Raw genomic sequence first — 27,353 nt, 5'->3', positions numbered from 1 at the left:
TTCTGTGTGATTTTCCATTTCACCATACTGACCCTTTTTCTTATTTTTGATAATATTGTCAATTAAATTACTAATGGTTTTCACAGATATTTGTGGTATTTCGTTTATCTGATTGAAGACACAGTCATGACATCCACATGATGAGTCATGGGTTGATTTGGTAGATGTAGAAACTAAATATTTTCCAGTTTCACCAAGTATGGGAGAAGGGGACACCTCATCAGATTCAACATAGTACAGATTATTATCAGTTGATTGTGATACCAAAGATTCTTCATTGTGTATTTCTGCTATTGTGACTATTTCATTTAATTCTTGTGAGTGATTTGGTTTTGATTTCAAGTACTATTTTTGGGACTTGAGAGGGATTTCACTATCTCGTTTTCTTTTACGGCCTTCTGCATTAAAATCAATAAGTAATTCAGCTTCCAATTCAACATCATTGGATGTATTACCACCTGATTTAAAATTCTTTGATCTTTTCACTTCCTCCATTTCAACATCTATTGTCTGATCTGTTTCGTCATTCAACACCTCAAAAGGGTTTGTTGTTGTTAATGTTGACTGGTTGTCCAACTGAGTTGGAGGCTTTTTAGCCGAATGACTTTTTGTTTGTATAGGATCTCTAGTCTCTGGGGTCAAAGTCTTCCTATCAGAATCTGATAAGGGCATGTTCTTATTAGTTTTCATAATAAGGGAGGAGTTAGCTAAATCATTCATGCTGGTCTTCTTTGCAGCAAAAGATCTGGAGGCAGCATTACTGTAAAATAGCCTTGTATTTGGGTTACTTCCAAATAAATTTCTCCTGGCTGTACCAAAGCTAATGTGCTCATCATTTGCTGTGATGATGATAGCATTTTCTTGTTTGTATATAGGGCACTGTCTTGAGTTAGGAGAGTGAGGACCTGTGCAGTGTAAGCAAAAGGTGTCTTCCAAACATTGATGGTCAAATTCATGTAATTCAGAACAGTTGAAGCATCTAGTTTTATTTGTGCAGTGTTCATTTATGTGGCCATAATTAAAACAGTTAAAGCACTGAGTAGGGCGAGGATTATACTTTTTAATGTTGATGTTTAAGTGCTTTCTTTGAATATAATCTGGTAAATATGATGTTGAAAATGTGAGTAAAATAGCTTTGTTTACTCCTTTGAATTTTTTGACATTAATTACTGTTGGTGGGCATCTTTTCAAAATCTCTTCTTTAGAAAATTCACACAAATCTTTGCAATAAATAATATCTTTTGAATGATTTAAAGATTTATGGGATGAAATTTTATGAATAACGTCATCAGGAGATGATTTAAAGGCTCCTAGCATTACTGACTGAGATTCATAACTGCCTTAATTAGTAAATTTCGGCCGAATCTTTTTAGGTTTCCTTTTGGGATGGGTCCTACTTTTCTTTTCAGGCATTCATAGCCCTTAAAGTAATTATTACAACCTTCTCTGTATGAGGCTACATACCATACTGGTTCTGGAATAGTTCTAGGAACCGAATCCTCCTCTTCATACAGGTCCGTGAATTTAGGGACAAAGTCTCGTTCAGAATTTTCATAGTTTTTGATGTTATAAAGTTTCCCCTGGCAGGAAAGACTGGTAATTTCTTTGTTATTTATATGAGAAAGGGCACTTTGGGCTTGAGTATGATTATTGTAAATGACGCATGCTTCAAAATTTTTCTTGTCATTCTTAAGTTTCATCCTTATTCTTTCAATGATTCCAAATTGTTTTAACAATTGGAAAAGCTGTTCGTAATTTATATCTCTTGATATGTCAGAGCAGTACAGTACTCTTAAATTAACATTTTTACCACCAGTACTTTTATCCCCCTGGCGTCCCGGGAAAGAAGGAAGAAAAGCTTCCAGTGTTTGAATACTGGAAACAGTATTTAGAGCCACATTCAAATTCGCGCCTTCGTTCTGCAACAGTGTCGGGGAAGAGTCATTTGGCCCGGGGATAGGGGTACTTAATTCGTTGCTCATTTTATTGTGGGAGGAAACAAACAAACAAACAAACAAATAAAAAATAGCTGCCTGAAAATCTCTGAGAGAGGCCAAGAACTCTTCATGAGGCTCACTCCTCTACCAATGACACCAGTGAGAATTGACTCCCAAATGTCCACTCCCTACCCTACCCCAAAAGGAATGGCACCAACATGATAAGAATGGCTCAAGTGTAAGCTAAACCCGCTTGATGGGACTGAGAACAAAACAAAAGAATGCAATCATCCCCATCCTCATCATGTTTGTGGGCAAACCGGACAGAATGCCGAGAGTTCTATTCCTTGAACCAGTCCGTCCCCGGAATCCATGGACTGACTCTAAGGAATAGTTCCGTCATTGAATTATCAACATGCTAGCAGGCTAGTAAGTTGATAAATCTCAGATCCAAACATTATCGGGTGGCTGACAAGACCACCACAGCTCTCACAATTGGCTTCGAAAGTGAGTACCAATTCAAGCAGCAGCACCTCCTCATCATTGATCAAGACAGTGAAAAGGAGAGATGTAGAGGTAGGACAGGAAGGCATGAAAAAGGTGAAAGGAGTTGAGTAAAAGATCAAAAGGTGCAACATGAGGAAAACCAAGCATTTGCACTATAGAATAATTAGTAAGAGATGTTGGACAGTAAGATCATAGAAAGTTAGGAAAATGTGGTATAGAGGGAAGAAGCAAAGTTGAGTTAAACAAAAGGAAAGGGACTGGTACTTAATTGAGCCAAATGCAGGAGTCCAAGGCTAGGGACACAAGCAAGAGTTGTGTGCGAGGCAGGGGTAGGGTTGTCACGCTACTCATGTATGGCTGGGCACAAAGCGGTTAAACATATGCTCATAAGAATTTAGTGAACCATTGATACCCATGCATGTCTTATATAAGTATCCATGAAGCTTGGGATGACGAGCACCCTATACACAGTACCTGATCTTATGTCCAAATTTTACAATGCACTTTTCAGATTCCCTCAGAAAGACCTGTGGTTGTAGCAGATATTTTGAAGACTCTCTTCAGAACTGACATACAAAAGGAACATCGTGGCTTTACACAATTTCTTTGGTTCTTTAAACCAAAGATGGAAAAACTAAGAGCTTTTTGTTTAAGGATGAGCTTTATGTGGCATCCTGCTCCCCTTCCTCATTAATCGAACATGGAATTACACCACACCCATAATCCTTACTGACTGGATGATATATGTAGATATCACGAGGACTGGACTATTCTCCTATCCAGAGACTTTAGCTTTCCTTTCGTAGACTGGAAAGAACTAATAGGAGATTGTGGTTGTATTTATGCAAATAAAAAAGAGAGTAATAGTAGTGCAGAAGATAAGAGGCAATTCGAAAAGCTATTAGATATACTACTTGAATACAACATTCAACAAATAAATCACCTGCCAACAAGAAAGGAAAATACTTTAGACCTAGTATTTGTGAACGAGGTGAATTATGTTAAAGAAATAATAGTTTATAATCCGAGTATGTCAGACCATAATGTCATAGAATTAACAGTCCATTCCAAAGCAAGTGAAAACAGAGATAAGCAAGAAATGAAAAAGTGGGAAGGATATGGAAGATACAATTTCTACAGTAAAAATATAAAATGGTCAGAAATAAATGAAGAATTAAACAAAGATTGGGATAACATTTTCGTAAGTGATGATATACAGGTAAATATGGAGATATTATTTAAAATATTAGTGAAGATAGTGGATAAATATATACCGAAGAAGAAAAGTAAACATCAGTCATGCATACCAAGAGACAGAGGGATCTTGTTCCAGAAAATCAGAAAGTGGAAAAAAGGTCTTTCAAAAGAAAAAATGCATGGAAAGTTATAGAAATAAAAAGTAAGATAGAAAATGCAGAACAAAAGATTATACAATCAAAAGAAAATGAAAAATGGGACATGGAAGAAAAAACCCTAGTAAATATCAAGCAAAACCCAAACTATTGTACTCGTATACAAAAAAGATGAATAAAAGAAGAATAGAAATAGGCCCTCTAAGAATTGAAGGGAGATTAACAAATGAAAAGAAAGGAAATATGCAACATATTGGCAGAAAGACATAAGAGAAAATTCACCCCTAGAATTGATAATGAAGATAATGATACAGAAATAAGGGATGAAAATAGTGAATATTTATCAGACATAGATATTAATGAAGCCGATATTGTGCAGGCTAATGAAATTAAAAATGGAGCTGCAGCTGGGCCTGATGGTGTCCCTGCTATTTTGTTAAAGAAAGTAGTTCATCCTATCGCAAAGCCACTTGCAATATTATTAAGACAAAGTGTAGATACAGGCAAGATTTATGATGAGCACAAATTAGCATATATTACCCCTACTTTCAAAAGTGGATCAAGACTAGAGGCAAGTAATTATAGGCCTGTGAGTCTAACATCACATATTATGAAAGAGTATGAAAGGGTAATGAAGAAAAATATTATGAAACATTTAATAAAAAATAATTTTGTTTAATATAGGACAACATGGTTTTGTACCTGGAAAAAGTACACAAACCCAACTATTAGTCTCTATCGTGAGGAAATATACAAAAATATGGAAAACAGAAATGAAACAGATGTGGTTTATCTAGACTTTGCAAAAGCTTTAGACAAGGTACATCATAATATATTAGCGAAGAAAATTAGAAAACATAACATAGTGGACTAAGTAGGAAGATGGATAAAAGAATTTTTACACAACAGAAAACAGGTAGTTATTGCAAATGATGAGAAATCAGATGAAGCTAAGGTAATATCTGGTGTGCCACAAGGTACGGTGTTAGCTACATTACTGTATGTTATTATGATTGCAGACATAGAAAGTAATGTTAAGGACTCGGTAGTGAGTAGTTTCGCTGATGACACAAGAATAAGTAGAGAAATTACTTGTGATGAAGATAGGAACGCACTACAAAGAGACCTTAACAAAGTATATGATTGGGCACAGGTAAATAGGATGGTATTTAACTCTGATAAATTTGAATTGATAAATTATGGAGATAGAGAAGGAAAGCTATATGCATATAGGGGACCTAATGAGACAATCACAAATAAGGAAGCAGTTAAAGACCTTGGTGTGATGTTGAATAGGAACATGTTATGCAATGATTAAATAGCAATTCTGTTGGCAAAATGTAAAGCAAAAATGGGAATGTTGTTACGGCACTTCAAAACAAGAAAAGCTGAACACATGATTATGCTCTATAAACGTATGTTCTTAGTCCACTTGAATATTGCAATATGATATGGTACCCACACTATCAAAAGGATATTGCACAAATAGAGAGTGTACAAAGGTCCTTTACAGCTAGAATAGAAGTTAAGGATCTTGACTACTGGGAAAGACTACAATCTTTAAAATCATATTGTCTAGAAAGGAGAAGAGAACGCTACATGAGAATTCAGGCATGGAAACAGATAGAAGGAATTGCTGAAAACATCATGGAGCTAAAAATATCAGAAAGAGCAAGCCTAACTATACCAGGAAAAATAAGGAAAGCACACAGGACATTAATCCACCACGCACCAGCATCGACAATGCAGTGTCTATTCAATGCATTGCCAGCTCATCTGAGGAATATATCAGGAGTTAGCGTAGATGTGTTTAAGAATAAGCTCGACAAATATCTAAGCTGTATCCCAGACCATCCAAGATTGGAAGATGCAAAATATACCGGAAGATGCACTAGCAACTCTCTGGTAGACATTAGAGGTGCCTCACACTGAGTGACCTGGGGCAACCCAAACAAGGTAAGGTCTGTAAGGATATCAATCAAGTTTCATTTTAATGTGGACATTTTCCTCAGATTTTATGATTCTTTCAAGCATCTCATTCATGACGGTTCCATACTAAAAGCGATCCAAGGACTCGTGTCTCTGGAGAATGGGTTCACTTACCAGATTATTCATAATTAAGCAAGTAACTCCTATTTTATGTGGGAGTATTCGCAGCATAAGCTTGGAAGTTGTTAAAACTTGATAACAAGGCAATCAGTTGATGGTAAGAGGTGATTGGGGGGAATCCCCACTCCTCTGTTGACACTTGAGCCCTTTTTCTTTGGCCTCTGGTAAGGATGCCTTAGTGTGCTTCCATTTTAGCATTTCTTTACCTCCAGGTGTTAAATCCACCAGCATAGGTAAAGTCAACACCAGTGTTACTTATCATACCGCAAGTTGGCTCATGCCTTCTCACACTAGAGGACTGCTTGTGACTTGTCCACCTGTGCTCCACTTAAAGCACACATGGTAGAGTCAATGCTACCGCTTCCCTTGGTATGTGTTTGATCCCTGTACTGTGTGTGTCAGACATGGAGTTTGTACATGACATGTCTTCAGTGTTGAGTATTTACAGGTACCAGGACAGTCAGTGTGCACCTGATCATGCTGCACCCTGGTATACTAGCGGTTTGTCACAGATCCCAGAGTTGTTCACATATGCTATTTCCCAAACCCAGTCTCCTGTGGCTTCTACTAGTTTGGCTTTCACCAAATATAAGAAGCTCCACAGAACTGATGACCATGGCTCAGAGCCCCACTGGCTCATAGTACATCAAATAGTGCAGGTAGAACTGATCTTGCAACATGGTCTTGTGACCATGTGCTAAAGCAGGCTGGTAGGTTGTCCTCTCTCATAGGAGAGGATCCAGTGCATGCCTCAGGGGATCTGATGGAACCAAATGGTCTTGCATCTCCAGAACCCTAGCAAGCAGAGTTAGACAGGCACTTCTAAGAGGTTATTTGTGCTCAAAAGTGAGTGTATGATCTTGGGTAATCTTGGATAGGCTTCCTATCTGAATACCTGTAAACTCACATGTCATATAATGCAGACATTGTGAGATATTATATCATGTTAGGTTGCAGTCTAGGTACTTGTAATTGGACGTAAGTACAAATTTTTTTAGTAAATCGACGTACTTGTAGTTGGGCCAAAAAGTACTTGAAAAATCAAGTACTTCTAAGTACTTCTCAAGTATAGTGCAATAATAATTACGTAGGTACATTAATTAGTATGAGATTAAATAACTATAACTGCTTAGAGTGAAAAGCATGTACATAAGTTACTGAATGATAATAATAGTAATAGTAATAATACTGTTTACATCAATTATAGCTACTAACATACAGCAATACTAGACTATGTGGCAACTGTTGTGCCATAGATGCTAAGTGTATAGCTGAACACAACCACCCAAGGGAGATAGGAGGGTTTTTTGACAAAAAGTTGAGACATTTTTGTTACCATCTCTAAGATTGTAAATTAGCTTCATGTTGTGCTGTACATGTAAAAATTTTGACTTTTATATCGAACACCATCAGCGTCTTGACCTCCATTTTGTATTATAGTTTTTTGTCATATGGCTGCTGGCTTGGCTAACTGTATTTTGTCCTGTACCTAACTACAAATATGCCAGGACATGGCTCAAAAAATTTGTTTCTAAACAATGTTCTGGTCATCTGAGGATTTTTATTTTATTTGTGTGTGTGTGTGTTAAAACAAGGCATATGAGTGTGACAACTGACAACCTGTCCAATAACAAGCTGCAAACTTCAACCACCCCAGTTGATAGTTTTAGAGCTACCACGATTTGATATTCCATTCCATTCCCTTATTTCCTGTTCCTGTAGTGTGCGACACACATTTACATGAACATTTAATAGGACTTTCTTGGGATGATTAAAACAAATATTATTTTTACTTAGAAATGTTCATTTCACAAAACCGAACCAAATTTCTGAATGAATACACATATAATTCGTGGAATGACACGGAACATGATTTCCTTCAAAGTGAACAAGATGTGATCCGACCTCCAGCTTACTCGGGACGTGTGCAAGATTTTCCCCTCATACATAAGTTGCAATCATTATATTTCTAACTTTTAATGTAAATTAAAACATGCTAAAATCTACGGTCAAATAGAGCCTTGTTTCACCAATGGAAATTTAAACAAATAACTAAATTTTCATTCTAATAAATAAATCATAACTATCCATCATAAAATTCCTGTATGTATCTTTAATTCAATGCAAAACACCTTTTTCAGACTTTTTAGGCTCTTCCATTGACCTTTCTTACCCACCCAACAAAAACAATAACAACAACGACAACAAAGTAGAGTTCGAAGGCATAGCTACTCCCAGAGTAAGCAAAAAGTTGTCATCGTGGACAGAAACCACCCGACAGAGTTTCCTTGCCCTGTGTTGCTGAAAGGTGTCAGACGAAAAAAATGTGGTTGTCGCCATAGTTAATCTCAAACCACTGAAGGAAAATCTGACGGGAGAGAATACATCTTCGGGGAGAAGGACTGCAAGTGTCACTAGTCACTACAATTCGAGATCGGCCAGCATCCTAAATTCAGCGGACAGTTGGGTAGGCAGACTGACGAAAATATGAAATTTCTTGAGAAAATTGTAGCCTTAGATGACGAAAATGGTGGGCTCAAGAGACAGATCAAAGGTTTGAGAAGTAAGTTGTAAAAGGTCCAAGTTTTGGAGGACGACAAAGAAAGGCTGAGAATTTTTATATTTGTAATGATTACCTCTGTAATACAAGAGTATGGACAACCTATAGATGATATAATTAGGAAAATCAAAGAGCAAGAAAGGTTGAATTATCAGCTTTGAAGCATCAACCAAATACCTTGAACGAAAAGACATAAAGGAGAACACGAACACCTAGCTGATCCAAGCAATACGAATTTTGAAAACCTTAACTTATTCTGATTTTTATCAATAGTACTACTTAGTTTTTTTAGTGTAGATGGAAACGTGGGTAAATGTATTTAATGTGTGTGAGTGTTCTAGTGCAGAAGTATATTCTCTTTTGCATATTTATTTTTAAATTTTCATTTTCATTCATCATTTAGCCTCAGTGCTTGGCCTACGGCCTAGGCCTGGTACTCAATTTCATTTTAATCCTTCGAAGCAGGCCTATGAGAGCTGTTAATCGAATGCAAGGTCCAGAGAGTATATTGTTCTCTAGACCTTAATCGAATGCACCATCCTAACCAGGTCGCACATTTCCCAAGTCTGGAAGAGTATAAGGATGGGGAAAATTACGACCAATCAAAGTGTGTGGAGCTGATCCATGACGTCATAAACCACCCCTTTTAGCTCCCTCCTCAGTCCTATATCCATTACACTGCCGCCAGTCACGATGCCGAACAAATACTTTCTTCTCAATTTCAGTTTACTGCTTGTATGCCATACACATTGTAGTCAGATATATCTAAACATAATGCAACACTAATTCAACAGCAATATATTCTTCAAATGAGATACACAGCGAAAGATATTGTGTTATTGGCTTCTCCCTCTTCATAAATAATATTTTCACATCGCAAATTTCTTAATTATATACTTGAAAATAGATGTTTAAAGCCATTTATAAAGAGTTGCGATAACTCATGGGATGAATCAAACAATATACAAGATGGTAAACATGATGGTATCTGACCTGTTTGTAGGGGAAAATAGAGAGAGGGAGTAGGCTTACACTACGGATTTCTATTGACATATGCTATTTCGTAGTAATGCACATTACTGGGAATTGTATAAAAGCAATATACTGATCATTACTAGGTCATGAACAGGAATCAGGCTGATATAGTCTCTACTATTTCCAGTGACACAGTTTCAGCTTCATTCATTAAATTATTTCAAGAGCTAATGTGCCCTTAAGGAAACCTAAGGAAACCCACGGTATTGTTGTTTTGGTGATCAAGTTAGCCTAATGTAACCAAATATAGTTACGTGACAAACTCATCCTGTCATTAGCTAATCTGAATACGGTTGTTTTTCAAGGTGTACTTGATAAGCTGTAGTAAAAAAATTGCCTTTTTGAGGTGGATTCCGTTTTCATAAAACCTTCCAGATGGCCTTTCCTGATTGGTCCTTGTCATTCATTGTGTACGAATATATAAAAATTTTTTATTATGAATTTTTTGTTTTTTATTTTTACTTTTCATACATTGTGTACAAACAAATCAAAAGTGATAATATAATTCATTATTGAATCATTTCAGCAAACCTTCACGTGATTTTTGCTTAAAATTCATTTTTTACAAAGAAAACACTGATTATTTAATTTATTTAATATTCTTAGCAAACCCTTCGTACCTGTCATTCATTGTGTGCAAAGAATCAAAATGAGTAATATTTTTAGCAATTATAGGAGTACAGAATACTACCAATTTACGGAGTTACAGTAGACTTTTTGCTAAGCTGAACTAGAGCAGAATTGATGCGTAAATTTTAAGTAAATACGGATGACACTTATTATCCAACTCTCAACAGAAAAGCTTATGAAAATATTCAACATGTATTAATTAAAGCTAGAGATAACGGTAGTATATGAGGATACAACTATTTTCATACTCAATGGCCAAATGTATGCCTTACATCAAGTGCATAATTTTTTTTTTTACCTATAGATATTTAGCATTATGTCAAGCACTGGGGTAACTGAGGCCATTCAGCGCTGAAACGGAAATTGACAGTAAAAGGTTTGAAAGGCGTTATAGGAGGAAAACCTCAACGAAGTTGCACTATGAAACAATTGTTAGGGGAGGGTGGACAATAAGATGGAAGAAAGAAAATATGAACAGAGGTAACAGTAAAATGAATGAAAGTACTTGCAGCTAGGCGCCGAGGGGACGCTGCAATAACCTTAAGTAATGCCTACATTGAACTGAATGAGGTGTAATGCCGTCTCTATCCCCCTACGGGGTGCATAAATTTGTCATCAAAACTGTATCCTCCACATTTCTTTTAAGCATAAGGCAATTATTATTTTAGTTCTGTACATAATACCGTTTTATAACCTGAAACAACAGGCAGTTAAGCCTGAAAACCGTTCCATGCTCCATGCTTTTAAAATCGTCACCTTCAAAGTGCCGCGAAGTACTTGGCCTCCTGACTGTAGTCTGTAGTGCTAATTACAAGTCATATACCATCATTTTTACCATACCATCAATTTTATCGTCTTGTATATTTTTTATTCATCCCATTTGTTATCGCAACTCTTTCTATATGGCATTAAACACGCATTTTCAAGTATATAATTTAGTAACTCGCAATGAAAATATTATTTATGCTGTAAATATCGACTTTGTGAGCAGGAATTAAGATGCACTGAGCACTATTACCAAGAGGGAGAAGCCAATAACACTTAATATATTTCACGGTGTATCTCATTTGAAGAATATATTGTTTACTCAGTTAATGTTGTATTATGTTTATATATCTCAGACTAAAATGTATAGGTCATACAAGCCGTAAATTGTGAAATGGGGAAGTTTTTCTTTGGCATTGTGACTAGCAGTAATGTCTATGAGACCGGGTGTAGCTAAAAGGCGTGGCTTGTGACGTCATGGTCAGCTCCACGTGCTTTGATTGGTCCTAATTTTCCCCATCCCTAAACTCTTCCAGACTTGGGAAATATGCAACCGGGTCTCGTGCACATTGCGCTTAATACAATATTTACTTCATGTTTAAGTTTTTTTATTATTATTATTACTTGCCAAGTTAATAATTTATTGTGAACTTAAAATTTTTATAAGTTTCTTATTAATGAAGCATGAAGTTGCACTTTTTTTTAATAGTGCATGTCTACATTATATTATTAAGATTTGTAATGTAACTAAACTGGGAAATTTAATAGTGTGAGTGTAATGGGAAAAATATTCCTTTAATTATTAGTGATTTATTTAGGAATTGACTCATCATCATCCTCTAATATCTCTACACTACTGTTGTAAGAGTGATTGGAACTGAAAAATGTTTTCGTTTTTGTTGTGGACGTGGGGTGCCTGGCAGTGTAGCCAGTCTTGTTTTTCTTTTACTTTGAGTATGGGAGCGCTGTCCTGAATCTTTCGTCTGCATTTTGGTAACACTGGCAAAACATGTAAGAATCATGAATGCTCTCGTGTGAGAAGGACGTCAACTGGTCCACTCTTCATTTTGGCTATTTTACCAAATTATTAATACAAATGATTATCTATCCCTTGCAAGGGATCTAGCCCAGGAGTTCCGAAGACTAGGTAAATTAACTAAGTCCAGGAGGCTAGGCCTGGGAGAAATTTGGCATGATGTAATGAATAATAAAGAAACGAGCTGAGTACCAGGAGTTTTCTTCAATACCATCGCACCTTACCCCTAAAATGGAAATTAGTACTTCAGTTGCCTCCCAGTGGGAAGACATCACCTGGCCTCATCAGTAATAAGACCCATACACACAAGGAATATCATGTAATAGCAAGTAGGATAGGCCTACCCTAATTCCCAGGCAGCGTAAACGTCAGTCTTCATACCCACCATGTTAATTAGGACACAGTACCATTCTCCGACCCCTGTCCCCAGGCAAGAAGACGGACAACAGTGCATATGTATGCTAATAGTACTATTATTCTCGTATCTTAATGTCTTGGTGGGGGAAAAATTCACCCATGACACTTGGTGGCAGCTATGTTGGACCTTAGTACAGTGCTATTGATCCATACCCACTGTTCCTATATATTATGTAGGTCACTTATATTGTTTTGTCATATTGTATGCATTTCTTTATACAATGTTGTTGATTTTTATCTGATTAAGGTCATGACTTGTTTACATGCATATTCATTATTCCTATAGGGATAGATTGTATGGTATTGTCTCTCAATATAGGTTACATTTTATTATTTGATTATATATAAGTGTATGAAATATTGTAACAATGGCGACTGGTACTGATGAATCATATATTGATCTAATTCAATTAGAACAAGAAACACAACAAACATTACAGACAGTTAAGAGCTTCACTCAAACCTACCAGAACCTTTGGTCTCAAGTGGGAGATTTATCAAATCAAATCAAGGACTTGGACCAGAAGTTGGTTGACATACAGGGGACAATACAACACTTAACAGCCAAACATAATAACACTCAACCACCCATAATGTGTACACCACATACGTCTCACATTCTAAGTGATCCATTCTCATGTGACAACCTCAGTACCATAACAGGAACCCCACAATACAGACCCCCAATACTGCCTCGTACAAATACTAAGTACCCACCCCAAAGCACAACTACTATCACAAGTACAGTGCCCTTAACACCCATAAATGTCTCATCAACACCAACTAACCCTGCAGTGGTAGTACAATCTCCTACGCAACCATCCACACCTATACCTAATCCATCATCAGGTAACTCTTGTCAAAACCCTCATACCCGTCAGTCAAACCCATTCATTTTGCAGCAAGGTCAGCAGACTGTAATACCCAATCCTTTCATTGGACCACAGCCTACTTATCCCTTTAATAATACCAATCCATACTTTTATTCAATAAATAATCCAGTAGCAATTCCTCAGAATGTACCAGTGTTAAAGCCGAAAGAGGTAGCCCTTCTCAAACTTTCTGAACTCAAGGGAGTTCTTGCTGACAACAGACTTAATACTTTTTTTTAGACAAGTAGAGTCATGCACTACCTCAGATGACAGGAGAATAGAAGTGGCAATGGCCCAGGCTGAACCGGATATAGCCACATTCTTAACAGCGGCGTTAGTAAAACAGGGTAATAATCTACCTTGGGATGAGATTAAGAAACTTATGAAGAAGCAGTTTATTGGCTCAGCCACTCTGTTACAGGCATGGCAAGAGATTACTGCCATGACTTACTATTTTGATGAACCTCCTAGTTCCTTTGTTAATAAATTACAGTGTAAAACTTGCCAATTTCAGTCACTGGGAATCCTCAGTAAGGAAGAATATAAGGCTAAGCAGGTAGGTGAAACAAGATGGGGGGAATTTATTGCATACTTATAAGGAGGAAAATTGCCTAAAAGGAAGTTTCCCAGAGCATTCGTCCATCAGTTTATGCTGTATGAAGGCTTGTTATATCTGAGTGCTGACAAGCATGACAATAGTATTCACTTAAGACTTGTTGTACCCCAGGAGCTTAGGAAAGCTGCTTTGAAGTTTGGTCATGAATCTGTTGTTAGTCATTTAGGGAGAAGGAAAACTATTGATGCTCTGGAGACTTACTTCTATTGGCCTTCACTTAGATCTGATGTGGTTAAGTTTATTAAAGAATGCATTACATGTCAGGTTCACAAAGACAGTCCATCCTTACAGCAGAAATTCCAAGAACTCCCACCAGTACATAAACCCTTGGTGCGTATCAGTATTGATTTGACAGATATGATGTCTGGTGCAAATGGGTACCATTGCGTGTTTACAGTGATTGATCATTATTCACGCTTTGTAAAGTTTTACCCACTGAGGAATAAGACTACAGAGGTGGTCAGTAAGAATTTTCAAAAATATTTAAATGATTTTGGAATTCCAGGGTGTGTAATTCTTGACAATGGTGCTGAATTCACATCACAACAGTTTAGAGATCTTTGCCAAAAGCACAACATAAACACTGGTTTCATCACACCATACCATCCTGAAGGTAACAGCATATCAGAAAGAATGCATAGGACTATGGAGACCCTGTTGAATGTCATGTGTCAGGGTCATCCTTATCAGTGGCCAACCTATTTAGGCGAGATCCAACAAGTCCTTAATTGTGCTGTCCATGCAACAACAGGTGAACAGCCACATTATGTCTTCTTTATCAGGAGACCTGCTAGACAAATAATAACTACATTGCCATCACATTTTTAAGTATAGCTAACCGAAAGAGAGTGAATACGAGTGTTGAAAAGAATTCACTAGTCTGGGTCAGAAATGAGACTCAAATACTTGGTACTAGTCGAAAGTTAAATGTTAAGTGGCTCGGACCCTATAGAGTGGTAGAAGTTGTGCAAGATGGATCCACTTATGTGTTGAAAAATTTGTTTGATGATACAATCGTAGAACGAGCTGCTAATAAACTAAACCCATTCCACGGTGATGAAGACTGGTTAGTTACCATGAAAGAGCACTCTGAAAATGTGCCTGATATAGTAACTGAAGGAGAACGTACAAGAGGTGCTAGGAATATTGTGCCTCCCTCATGTCTCATTGAAGAGATATAGACTCTGTGTGATGATGTACAGTACTGTAATTTTGTACATTTTGTGTATTCTCTTTTTTCTGTTTGAGATTGATGAAAATATAATTTGTTCTATTCGCACTGGCCAGTAATGTGAAAACTTTAGAGTTCTGAGGTAATGAACAAAGGAATAATGTAAAACATTTTGTACAAGAATTCACCTAGTGCCCTGATTGGGAATGCAATTGTGGTCTTATGGGTCTTGTCTTATAGGAAATTGTCAGAGTTTTGCTCTTGTACTACTGGTTTGGTACATCTTACAGGATAGAGTACACCACTTTCTAAACCCCTCTGAGATTCAAGTTTAGAGTTGTTTCTAGCCAAGAGCTCTGGTGAGTTTGATAATCATTAGGACGCCTCAATAGGAGCAAATTCTGTCTTCACATATGGAGAACTCTTTGTTGCAGAGTGATGTGACATCCTGTGTAAGTGGAGTCAATCCAACCCCAGTATTAGGCTAGACAAAGCTATTACGAAAGCTGTATTGAACGCACACCTATAGGGTAGTGTCCCCATTTAGTACTCAAGTATATCCTTGTTTTATGTTGTTGCAAGAGCCCCTTTAGTCTGTTGAGATCGTTTCTTGTTTCTACTGTACAAGACCTGTTTTCCACAGTCGCAGACCCATCTAAGGAGCTGTTTGGTTCCGTTAGGAAAAGTTGTCCTTGATATTGGAGTGGACATGAATCAATTCTTCCCCGAGGGAAAAGCTTTGTAATGGGAAAAAATATTCCTTTAATTATTAGTGATTTATTTAGGAATTGATTCATCATCCTCCTCTAATATCTTTACACTACTGTTGTAAGAGTGATTGGAACTGAAAAATGTTTTTGTTTTTGATGCAGTGTAGCCAGTCCCTTGTTTTGTTTTTCTTTTACTTTGAGTATGGGAGCGCTGTCCTGAATCTTTCGTCTGCATTGGGTAACACTAGCAAAACATGTAAGAACCACGAATGCTCTTGTGTGAGAAGGACATCAACCGTCCACCCTTCATTTTGGCTATTTTACCAAATCATTAATACAAATGATTATCTATCCCTTGCAAGGGATCTAGCCCAGGAGTTCTGAAGACTAGGTAAATTAACTAAGTCCAGGAGACTAGGCCTGGGAGAAATTTGGCATGATGTAATGAATAATAAAGAAACGAGCTGAGTACCAGGAGTTTTCTTCAATACCATCGCACCTTACCCCTAAAATGGAAATTAGTACTTCAATTGCCTCCCAGTGGGAAGACATCACTTGGCCTCAACAGTAATAAGACCCATACACACAAGGAATATCATGTAATAGGTAGGATAGGCCTACCCTAATTCCCAGGCAGCATAAACGTCAGTCTGCATACCCACTGTGTCAACTTTGACACAGTACCATTCTCCGACCCCTGTCTCCAGGCAAGAAGACTGAAAACAGTGCATATGTATACTGATAGTATTATTATTCTTGTATCTTAATGTCTTGGTGGGAGAAAATTCACCCGTGACATGAGGACTGGTATCAGACAAGGAGAAAGCTCTAACTAACTTTATTGATATTGTACAATTTGATTAAGCTCACCTTGCATTAGCACGGGCTCTTGCTCACCGAGCAGCCCGTAATTGAACAGAGACAGCTGTATATTAGGCAGCATTGCGGACGAAAATGTAGTGTCCGTCACGCACGCACATACAAAAAGGGAGGGAGCCCCTGCTGCGATTGTGTATCTTCGCTGCTGAAAATATACATATATCTTTGTGCAGAGATTACATTTTTACATGATATATATATCGGTGGATTGGCCGTGAAATGCTCTACATTTTAGTATATGGTATAAAAAAAGTATGTACAGAGGAAGGATGGACATTTAGTGAAGTGCTGTCCTTACAAATACTTCCCCCCCCCCCCCCCCCACACAAGACAATGATGGTCAGCAGAATCTTGTGGGGGGCTGGAGGAGTCCGCAGGTTCGAGATTCCATCCGTCGGGAGACATCTTCCGGGTTCTTGTTTTCACCTGGTGAGTTGGGAAGCAGGATGCTGCCCCTGGTGGTGGGCCTGAGGGGTTCAACTGCTTTTCTTGGGCGGCACCGGCGATGTCTGGGGGCGCTGTCGGATTCCGGCGAGGCTGTGTTCCATAGCGGTGTCCTGCGAGGGCCTTCTGCGGGGTTGTCTTCATCGGGAATGACGGTGGGCTTCAGTCTGTCTATCGAGACCCAGTTCTTGTGGCCACCGATCGAGATGAGGAACACCTCCTCTCGGCAGATGATGTGGTGCAGTCCTTGGTTGGGTCTTGTTAGGGGTGGGTGGGTGGTGATGTTCCGTATGAAGATGTACTTGCAGGAGTCCAGGGCCCTCAGTCAGAACTGCTTCCTCCTGTCGGTGTAGGTCTCTCGGCAGGGAACGAATTTCTGGGCGGCTGCCTGGAGTCTTGACAGTGGGATGTCGGGGTCGCCACTGTCTGTGGGGAAGAATGCACCTGGCACTGTCAGGGTCTCGCCACAAACCTTCTCTGCCAGTGATGGGTCGCCGTTGGCTCTTGGAATGGTGCGGAGGTCGAGGACGACCCACGGTAGCTGTGCCTTCCAGTCGGGGCCTGTGCAGCGTGCTATCATGGAGGCCTTGAGGGAGCAATGGGTCCTTTCCACCATGCTGTTGGCTGCAGGGTTGTAGGCCGTGGTCATATGGTGCTTGGTCCCCATCAGGTATGCCAGGGAGGTCCAGAGTTCTGAGGTGAAAGCGGTTGCCTGGTCTGTAGTGATGTCGTCTGGCACTCCGAAGCGGCTGATCCAGCTGGATAGGATGGCTTCGGCGCAGGCGTCTGCTATGGCTTCTGACATCGGGGTGGCTTCTGGCCACCTGGTGGACTGGTCAATCACCGTCAAGGGGTATCTGGCACCGTCAGATGGGGAAGGGGCCTGACGGCGTCGACGTAGATATGCCCGAATCTCCGCCTGGGTTGAGGGAAGGTGCCTATTCCCGATTTGGTATGCCTTTCTGCCTTGCTGCTTTAGCATGCGATGCAGTTCCCAGCCCACTCCCAGGAGTTCCTCTTGATGCCGTGCCAAACGAACCTTTATGTCATGAATCTGGTTGTTGTGCGGGGTGACGGGTGCGAGAGACCGCGGATCACATCGAATACCTGCTTCCTCTGGGAGGCAGGTATCAGGGGACGTGGGCGGCCAGTGTTGGTGTCGCAGAGTAGCGTTATCTTGCAAGGGCCGGAGGGAATGTTCTCCCACCGGAGGGCGGTGATGGCGGTCCAGTAGGCTGGTACTTCGGGGTCTGAGGCTTGCTCAGGCTCTAGGTCCTCGTAGTCCATGCTGAGGTGCAAGGAGTTTATCTTGATCCTCGAGAGGGTGTTGGCTACGGGGTTCCCTCTGCCTGGGATGTACTTCATGGAGCACCCGAATTGAGAGACGGCCAGGAAATGCCCTACATTTTAGTATATGGTATAAAAAGTATGTGCAGAGGAAGGACAGACATTTGGCAAAATGCCGTCCTTACAATAGAATCTTTATCATTGTGGTCACTTGTGATCTGACTCACTTTTGATCACCCTTTGGGCATCTCTTGATGCCCTGTGGGTAGGATTTATGGACAATTCTTTCAAAACTTCTTAAAAAACAAAAACTTCATAGAGCATTCACTTCAAAAGTGTTTTACTTAGAAAATCAAAACATTGAAAAATTGGTTTCATACACTTTTTTTTTTTAAGTACAAGATTGATCAATAAATGCTTTAATATTTTTTCTCGTTTTTCTTTTCTATTTTCTTTTTCCATTCTGATGATATTAATGATAAAAAATATAAATAACAATAATAATAATTTTAACAATAATAAAAGTGGTAATACAAACCAGTAGTATTGTAAGGATGACATTTGGGCGAATGTTTGCCCTTCCATTGTAAAAATCTATATATCCATATGTCCTCTCTTTTCTTCCAGGAACTAAAATGTAGAGCATTTTATGCCCTTTCTTTTGATGTATATACGTCAGGAATCCGTTCCCTCTATGTAAAATTGTTCATGTATTTTAGTCTGTAAAGAAACACATTCACAGCAGGGGTCTTGTTCCTTTTTGTTTATGTTTGTTCGTGCATGCATGACAGACACTACACTTCTGTCTGCACGCCGCCTTATGTACAGCCTCATTTGCCAAATAAAGTTAGTTCACTCGCTTTCCTCGTCTTGCTCATTCCTCAAAATTGGTGACCCAGGAGTAGGTGACCCAAGCAGTTTTGGCTTTGCCATTAAGGGGCTAATTACTGCTGCTCACCTTCGGAGAACCTTTAACGGACCCCTACGACACCTAGTCTAGGTTCTCTGGTACTCATAAACACCATTCACGACTTCTTGTTTACCGTAAGTGTGAGACTGACAATATATTGGAGAGTTCAGCACATTCACTCGACTCCTCTGTGTCCGCCTCGACCCTGCAATCCATGAGACAATCCTTCTTCAGACTCGAGTCCTCCTCAACACCCGTGCCCTCGCCCCAGACGACCACACCATTGGAGCCCCACCACATCAAGCTGCCGCCCTTCTACGGTGAGGACATTACAACATGGCTGCAACAGGCAAAAATACTGTTCTGGATCCACAGCATCACCCGGGACGGCACCAAAGCAGACCTCGTCGCTGGGACCCTCACAGTGGATGCCTTCAAATGCCACGTTCCATGGATGCGCAGCCAGCATGGGGAGCTGCCTTGCGAAGGACAGTTCCCCAGCAACATGCCCAAATTTTCAACCACTTGGTCAACCCCGTTACCACCTCGGATCCCAGACTGGCCTGGCACAAGCTCCAGGACCTGGTCCTCCTGCCAGAGGTGGACCACCAAGGACGAAGGCAGGAGGTGAGAATCCTCCGCCAATTCTTCCTTCGCCAGCTCGCGCCTGAAGTCAGAAAGCCAGATCTCTAACGCCGAGACCATGGAGATGGAAAGTCTGGTGCGGTGGGCTTTCGCGCTGTTTACCGCCACCCAAGCTGCAAAACTCTCTTCTCCTCCATCAGCCAACAGCCTACAGCAGGAGGACACAGTTGGTGCAGCATACTAGTGATTGCCAAAGCTCCTCCCAGACATCGGGTGGTGCCACTTCCACCGCCAGTTCGGCAGCAAGGCACGGAAGTGTGAGTGCCCTTGCTCCTTCCGCCCTTCAAAAAACGACAGAGGTAGTGACCAAAACAAGCCCCCATGGCAGCAGCAGTAACGAAGTCCCAACCCAGGGGCTTCTACGTCCAGGACAGCATCTCCAGCCTCAGGATGCTGGTTGACACTGGTCCCATGCAGTTGGTGTTCCCTTCATCTGCAGAGGATCACAGCTGCGCCCCCGACAACCCGACTGCCATTGTAGCTGCAAACAGGATGTCCTTCTGCAACTATGGCACCATCACGTTCCTGGGCCAGACCTACACCTGGCCCTTCATCCTCGCCGACGTACAGACCCCTCTCCTGGGGGCAGATTTCCTTCCCCACTGGGGCCTCTTGGTGAACGTGGCCTGCCAGTGCCTTTTTGATACTGAGAACTGCCTCTCCCACCCACTTGCCAGAGGACCAAGGGCGCCAACCATCTGCTCCTTCCTTCCCCACCACAGATGTGCCCCCCTTCTCCAGGAGTTTCTGGATGTCTTCCACCCCAAGCTTCACCAGGTGACTAGGGCCACGCCCAAGCATGGTGTCTTCCACCATATTGAGACCAAGGGCCCCCCGACACACGCCAAGTTCCACCGCCTCCTGCTGAAGCTCCTCCAGGAAGCCAAAACCATGTTCAAAGAAATGGAGAATATGGGGATCTGTAGAAAGGCAGCGAGTCCGTGGGCGTCCCCCCTCCACATGGTGCAGAAGAAGGCAAACGGTACGTGGAGGCCTTGCAGTGACTACCAGCACCTAAACCTCGTTACCACGCCTGACAGCTACCCCTTGCCAAACATGCAGACCCCCACCGGGCTCCTCCATAGCGCCAAGGTCTTCTCCAAGATCGACTTATTAAAGTCATATTTTCAAGTCCCCGTTCATCCCGATGACATTCCGAAGACGGCAATCATCACACCCTTCAGATCCTTCATGTTTGCCTTCTCCACCTTCAGCCTGCGGAATGCTGGGGCCACCTTTCAACTCCTCATGGACAGCATCCTTGGTGACTTAGCCTTCTGCGTCTGCTACGTGGACGATATTCTTATCTTTTCCAGATTGCAGGAGGAGCACCTGAACCACGTCTGGGCCGTCCTCAAGCGCCTACAGGAGAACAGACTTGTCATCCGTTTTGGCACCGAGAAGGTGGATTTCCTTGGCCACGAAATTACAGCAGTAGGAGTTGACAACGACGACCATCAAGGCCCTCCAAGAATTCATCAGGATGGTGAATTATTACCGAAGGTTCATCCCGAATGTCACCTGCACCATGTGCCCTTTGACCGAGGTATTGAAGGCCAAACCTAAGAAGCTGACACGGGGAGAAGAACAGCAGCTCAACGGTGGCTGCATTGGAGAAGTTCCCGACACCGACGACCATCAAGGCCCTCCAAGAATTCATCGGGATGGTGAATTATTACCGAAAGTTCGTCCCGGACATCGCCTGCACCATGTGCCCTTTGACCGAGGTCCTGAAGGGCAAACCTAAGAAGCTGATATGGGAAGAAGAACAGCAGCTCGCCTTCACCCGGACCAAGTCTTCCCTCAGCAGGGCCACCACCCTGGATCACCAGGACCCCGACACACCCCCGGACGCTCACCACCGATGCCAACAACATCACATGCTGCGCTGTCCTGGAACAGCTGGTCAACGAGATCCCCACACCACTAGCCTTCTTCAGCAAGAAGCTCAAACCTGCCGAGACTCGCTACAGCACATACGACAGCGAGCTCCTTACCGTCTACCAGGCCATCCGCCACTTCAAATATCTTCTGGAAGGCGTCCCCTTCATCATAAGGACGGACCACCAGTCACTGGTCCACGTCTTTGTCAAGGCGGGCGACGCCTGGTCCGCAAGGCAGCAACATCATCTTGCAGCCGTCTCCGAGTTTGGGTGCTCCATTGAGTACATCCCCGGTGGAAGAAATCCCATAGCCGAAGCCCTCTCAAAGGTCGAGATCAACTCCCTTCACCTCGGTGTCAACTACAAAGACCTAGCACATGAACAAGCCTCCAACCCCAAAGTACCAGCCTACCGGACCACCATCACCGCCTTTGCTTGGAGGACATTCCCTTCGGCCCCTCCAGGACAACGCTCCTCTGCGATACCAGCACAGGACGCCCTCGTCCCCTGATATCTGCCTCCTGCAGGAAACAGGTGTTCGACGTCCTTCATGGACTCTCGCACCCATTGCCCCGCACGACAACCAGGCTCCTGACGGAGAAGTTTGTGTGGCACAGCATCTGGAAGGACGCTCAGGAGTGAGCTAGAAACTGCATGGCGTGCCAGAGTAGCGACATGGAAAGGCACACCAAATTGGGGATAGGCTCTTCCTCCATCCAACGATGCCATACCTCCTGACAGTGATCGACTGGTCTACCAGGTGACCAGAGGCCACCCCGATGTCAGAAGCCACCACAGACGCCTGTGCCAAAGCTCTCCTGACCAGCTGGATCAGCCACTTCGGGGTGCCCAACAACGTCACGACGGACCGAGGACCAGCCATCACGTCAAGAGCTCTGGTCTTCTCTGGCACGCCTGATGGGGACCAAGCACCACACCATGACGTCCTACAATCCCGCAGCCAACGGCATGGTGGAAAGGCTCCACCACTCCATCAAGGCTTCCTTAATGGCACGCTGTCAGGGCCCTGATTAGAAGGCACAGGTTTCCCGGGTCCTCCTCGGTCTCCGTACCTCCCCAAGAGGCAACCGTGACCCTTCCCCAGCAGAGAAGGTGTGCGGGGAGACCCTGACAGTGCCAGGCAAATTCTTTCCCACCGACAGCAATGATCCTGATATTCGCCTGGCTAGGTTGCGAGCAGCCGCCCAGAAGTTCGTTCTCTGTTGAGAGATGTATGTCGACAGGACGAAGCAGTTCTGCCCGCAAACCCTGGACTCCTGCAGGTTCGTCTTTGTGAAGAACGACGCCGCCTGCCCGCCCTTGACGAGGCCCTACTGGCGCCCACACCGAGTCATCTGTCGGGAGGAGAACGCATTCCTTGTGTCAATCAGCAGCCGCGAAGACCTGGTCTTGATAGATCACCTCAAGCCGTCATCATCCCCGATGAAGACGACCCCACTGAAGGCCCTCGCAAAACCCCGATGCTGCTGGTTCCTGACAGTGCCCCTAAACGTCATCGAGGCTGCCCATTGAAAGCAGTCAAATCCCCCAGGCCCACTATCAGGGGCAGCATCCTGCTTTCTGGCCCTCAAGACGAGGAAGAGATGCAATACGCCCCTCAACTGAGGGAATCATGAACCTGAGGACTCCTTCAGCTCCCTGCAAGATTCCGTTAGTCATCCAACAATTCTACGTAATCATTGTTTTGGGGGGGGAGTATTTGTAAGGACAACATTCGGGCGAATGTTTGCCCTTCCATTGTAAAAATCTGTATATCCATATGTCCTCTTTTTCTTTGAGGAACTAAAATGTAGAGCATTTTACACCCTTTCTTTTGATGTATATACATCAGGAATCTGTTCTCTCTATGTAAAATTATTGATGTATTTTCATCTGTGAAGAAATATATTCACAGGGGGGGCCCTGTCCCTTTTTTGTTTATGTTTGTTCATGTGTGCGTGACGGACACTACACTTCTGTCCACACACCGCCTTATGTACAACCCCATTTGCTGAATAAAGTTAGTTCACTCGCTCTCTTCATCTTACTCAGTCCTCACAGTATCAAGAATATTTTTTAAAATATAAAACAATTTCCATGATAAATTTGATTGAAATATAAAATTATTTTTATTTTTAGTTTAATTATTTATTACTTTCATTTATTTATTTATTTACTTATTTTTAGAATCTGAGGTTGTGAGCAATTCCACGTAAATAGCCTAATATATTGGTTGGATCATTGAAAGAGGTAACAAGGTTCTTCAGATGCATGGCACTATAAGAACCGCTAGTTTTTTTATAAGTGTATTGTGTTCATTCAAAGCTTGTTCCCTTTTCAAAGCACTTATAAATTCCTTTATAGTTGGATGGTCAGGAGAAACTTACCTCCTGAATTGTCTATGCCATCCCTCCACCACGGGCACTTAGTGGATGTAGCCCGCTAATGCCTCCTTGACACCAAGACCTGCCTCTCTTGCCCACTTACCACAGGACCCAGGGCACTCACCATCTGCTCTGTTTTCCCCCACAGGTATGCCTCCCTCCTACAAGAGTTCACGGACGTCTTCCGACCCGAGCTTTGCCAGGTGGCAGGAGCCATCTCACGCATGGTGTATACCATTACATCGACACCAAGGGCCCCCCGACGCACGCCAAGTTCCGCTGCCTCCCGCCAAAGCTCCCTCAGGAAGCCAAGAACGCGTTCGCGGAAATGGAGTGAATGAGCATCTGTAGGAAGGCCATGAGCCCGTGGCCGTCCCCCCTCCACATGGTAAGAAGGCAGATGGTACGTGGACGCCCTGCAGTGACTACCGTCACCTGAACCTCATCACCACACCCGACAGTTACCCCCTACCAAACATGCAGGACCTCACCGGGCCCCTCCGCAGAGCAAATATCTTTTCTAAAATTGATCTCCTAAAGTCCTACTTTCAGGTTCCCGTCCATCCCGATGACATCCCGAAGACGGCGATCATCCTACTTTCAGGTTCCCATCCATCCCGATGACATCCCGAAGATGGCGATCATCACACCCTTTGGGTCCTTCGCGTTTGCCTTCTCCACCTTCGACCTGCGGAACGCCGGAGCCACCTTTCAGCGCATTATGGACAGCATCCTCAGCAACCTACCCTTCTGCATCTGCTATGTGGACGACATCCTCATATTTTCCAGATTGCCGGAGGAGCACCTGAACCATGTCTGGGCTGTCCTCAAGCACCTGCAGGAGAATGGGCTTGTCGTCTGTTTCGAATAGTGCACCTTTGGCGCAGAGAAGGTGGATTTCCTTTGCCATGAGATCACTCCAGCAGGAGTACGTCCCATGGCATCAGAGGTAGCTGCAGTGGAGAAGTTCCAGACATCGACGACAATCAAGGCCCTCCAAGAGTTTATTGGGATGGTGAATTACTACAAAAGATTCATCCCGGACATCGCCCGCATCATGTGTCCTTTGACCAAGGTTCTGAAGGGCAAGCCAAAGAAGCTGACGTGGGGAGAAACCCAACAGCGTGCCTTCAACCCCACCAAGTCATCCCTCAGCAGACCCACAACCCTGGTTCACCAGGACCCCGACGTGCCCCTGACACTCACCACCAATGCCAGCAACACCGAATGCGGCGCTGTCCTGGAACAGCTGGTCAACGGGGTCCCCACACCACTAGCCTTCTTAAGAAGGAAGCTGGAGCAAGTTCCTCACTGTCTACAAGGCCATCCAACACTTCAAGTACCTCCTGGAAGGCATCCCATTCACCATAAGGACGGCCCACTAGCTGCTGGTCCACGCCTTTGTCAAGGTAGGCGACGCTTGGTCCGCAAGACAGCAACGTCACCTCACGGCTGCCTCCAAGTTTCGGTGCTCCATCGAGTATGTCCCCGGCAATAGGAACCCGATAGCCGACGCCCTCTCGAGGATCGAGATAAACTCCATGCACTTCGGAGTAGACTACGAGGACCTAGCGCCTGAGCAAACCTCTGACCCGAAGTACCAGCCTACTGGACTGCCATCACCGCCCTCCGATGGGAGGACATTCCCTTCAGCCCTTCTAAGATAACACTACTCTGCAACACCAGCACCAGCCACCCACGGCCCCTGATACCCGCCTCCCAGAAGAAGCAGGTATTTGACGTGATCCACGGTCTCTCACACCCGTCGCCCCGCATAACAACCGGACTCATGACAGAAAGGTTTGTTTGGCAAGGCATCAAGAGAGACTCCCAGGAGTGGGCCAGGAACTGCATCATGTGCCAGAGCAACAAGACAGGAAGGTATACTGAATTGGGAATAGGCACTTTCCCTCAACCCAGGCAAAGATTCGGGCATATCCACGTCGACGTCATCGGGCCCCTTCCCCCATCTGATGGAGCCAGATACCTCCTGACAGTGATCAACCGGTCCTTCAGGTGGCCAAAAGCCACCCTGATGTTAGAAGCCACTGCAGACGCCTATGCCGAAGTCCTCCTATCCAGCTAGATCAGCTGCTTCGGATTGCCAGATGACATCACTACAGACCGGGGAACTGCCTTCACCTCACAACTCTGGACCTCCCTGGCACCATACTACCAAAGCCTACAATCCCGCAGCCAACAGCATGGTGGAGAGGACCCACTGCTCCCTCAAGGCCTCACTGATGGCACGCTGCACAGGCCCCGATTGGAAGGCAAAGCTACTGTGGCCCCTCCTCGGCCTACGTACTGCCCCCCAGAGCCAACGGTGACCCTTCACCAGCAGAGGTTTATGGCGAGACCCTGACAGTGCCAGGTGAATTCTTCCCTGCCGACAGCGATGACCCTGACATCCCACCGGCAAGGCACCAGGCAGCCACCCAGAAATTCGCTCCCTGCCGAGAGACCTACACCGACAGGAGGAAGCAGTTCCAACTGAGGGCCCTGGACTCCTGCAAGTACTTCTTCATACAGAACGACGCCACCCACCTGCCCCTAACGAGACCCTACCGAGGACCGCAGCGCGTCATCCGCCGGGAGGAAGTGTTCCTCGTCTTGATCGGCGGCCGCGAGGACTGAGTCTCGATAGACAAACTGAAGTCCGCCGTCGTTCCCAACAAAGACGACCCAGCAGAAGGCCCTCACAGAACACTACCTCAGAACAGCCTCGCCAGAATCTGGCAGTGTTCCCAGACGTCGCCAGGGCTGCCCAAGGAAAGCAGTCGAACCAGGAGCGACATCCTGCTTCCCGACTCACCGGACGACGATGGCCCGGAAGACGTCCCCTGACGGATGGAATCCAACCCCCCAAAAGATTCCGCTAACCATCATTGTCTGCGGGGGCGAGTATTTGTACTAAAATGTAGAGCATTTCACGGCCAATCCACCGTTTTATATATGTATATATATATATATATATATATATATATATATATATATATATATATATATAGTATATATATATTCTTCGTCTAGCAGAGTGACCTTTCGACGAGTTTCAACACATCATACTTCAGAAACACATCGACATCACAAAAGTGGAAGTAGATGATGCATTTCGTACACTTAGAAACAGACGGTATGGCTTTAATCAGACGGTTCCTGTCGATTGGAAGAATCGGATGCTGGGTTATTGCTACGGAAAAT

The 27,353-nt window shown here is 43.2% G+C and overlaps 1 protein-coding gene across 1 annotated transcript; it reads right to left on the bottom strand.

The window, feature by feature from the left end:
• Positions 1-345: 345 nt before the first annotated feature.
• LOC135218087 (uncharacterized) lies at positions 346-1,317 on the bottom strand. The gene has a single exon (XM_064254231.1). The coding sequence runs from the start codon at positions 1,315-1,317 to the stop codon at positions 346-348; it is 972 nt and encodes a 323-aa protein (XP_064110301.1).
• Positions 1,318-27,353: the final 26,036 nt, after the last annotated feature.

The sequence above is a fragment of the Macrobrachium nipponense genome, chromosome 9 (assembly GCF_015104395.2).
Source record: "Macrobrachium nipponense isolate FS-2020 chromosome 9, ASM1510439v2, whole genome shotgun sequence".
NCBI lineage: Eukaryota > Metazoa > Arthropoda > Malacostraca > Decapoda > Palaemonidae > Macrobrachium > Macrobrachium nipponense.
This window is presented reverse-complemented; position numbering and strand designations above follow the sequence as displayed.

What these genes read in the sequence shown, in the direction of transcription:
- LOC135218087 (XM_064254231.1), bottom strand. Translation starts at nt 1,317, where the DNA reads ATGCTAGGAGCCTTTAAATCATCTCCTGATGACGTTATTCATAAAATT.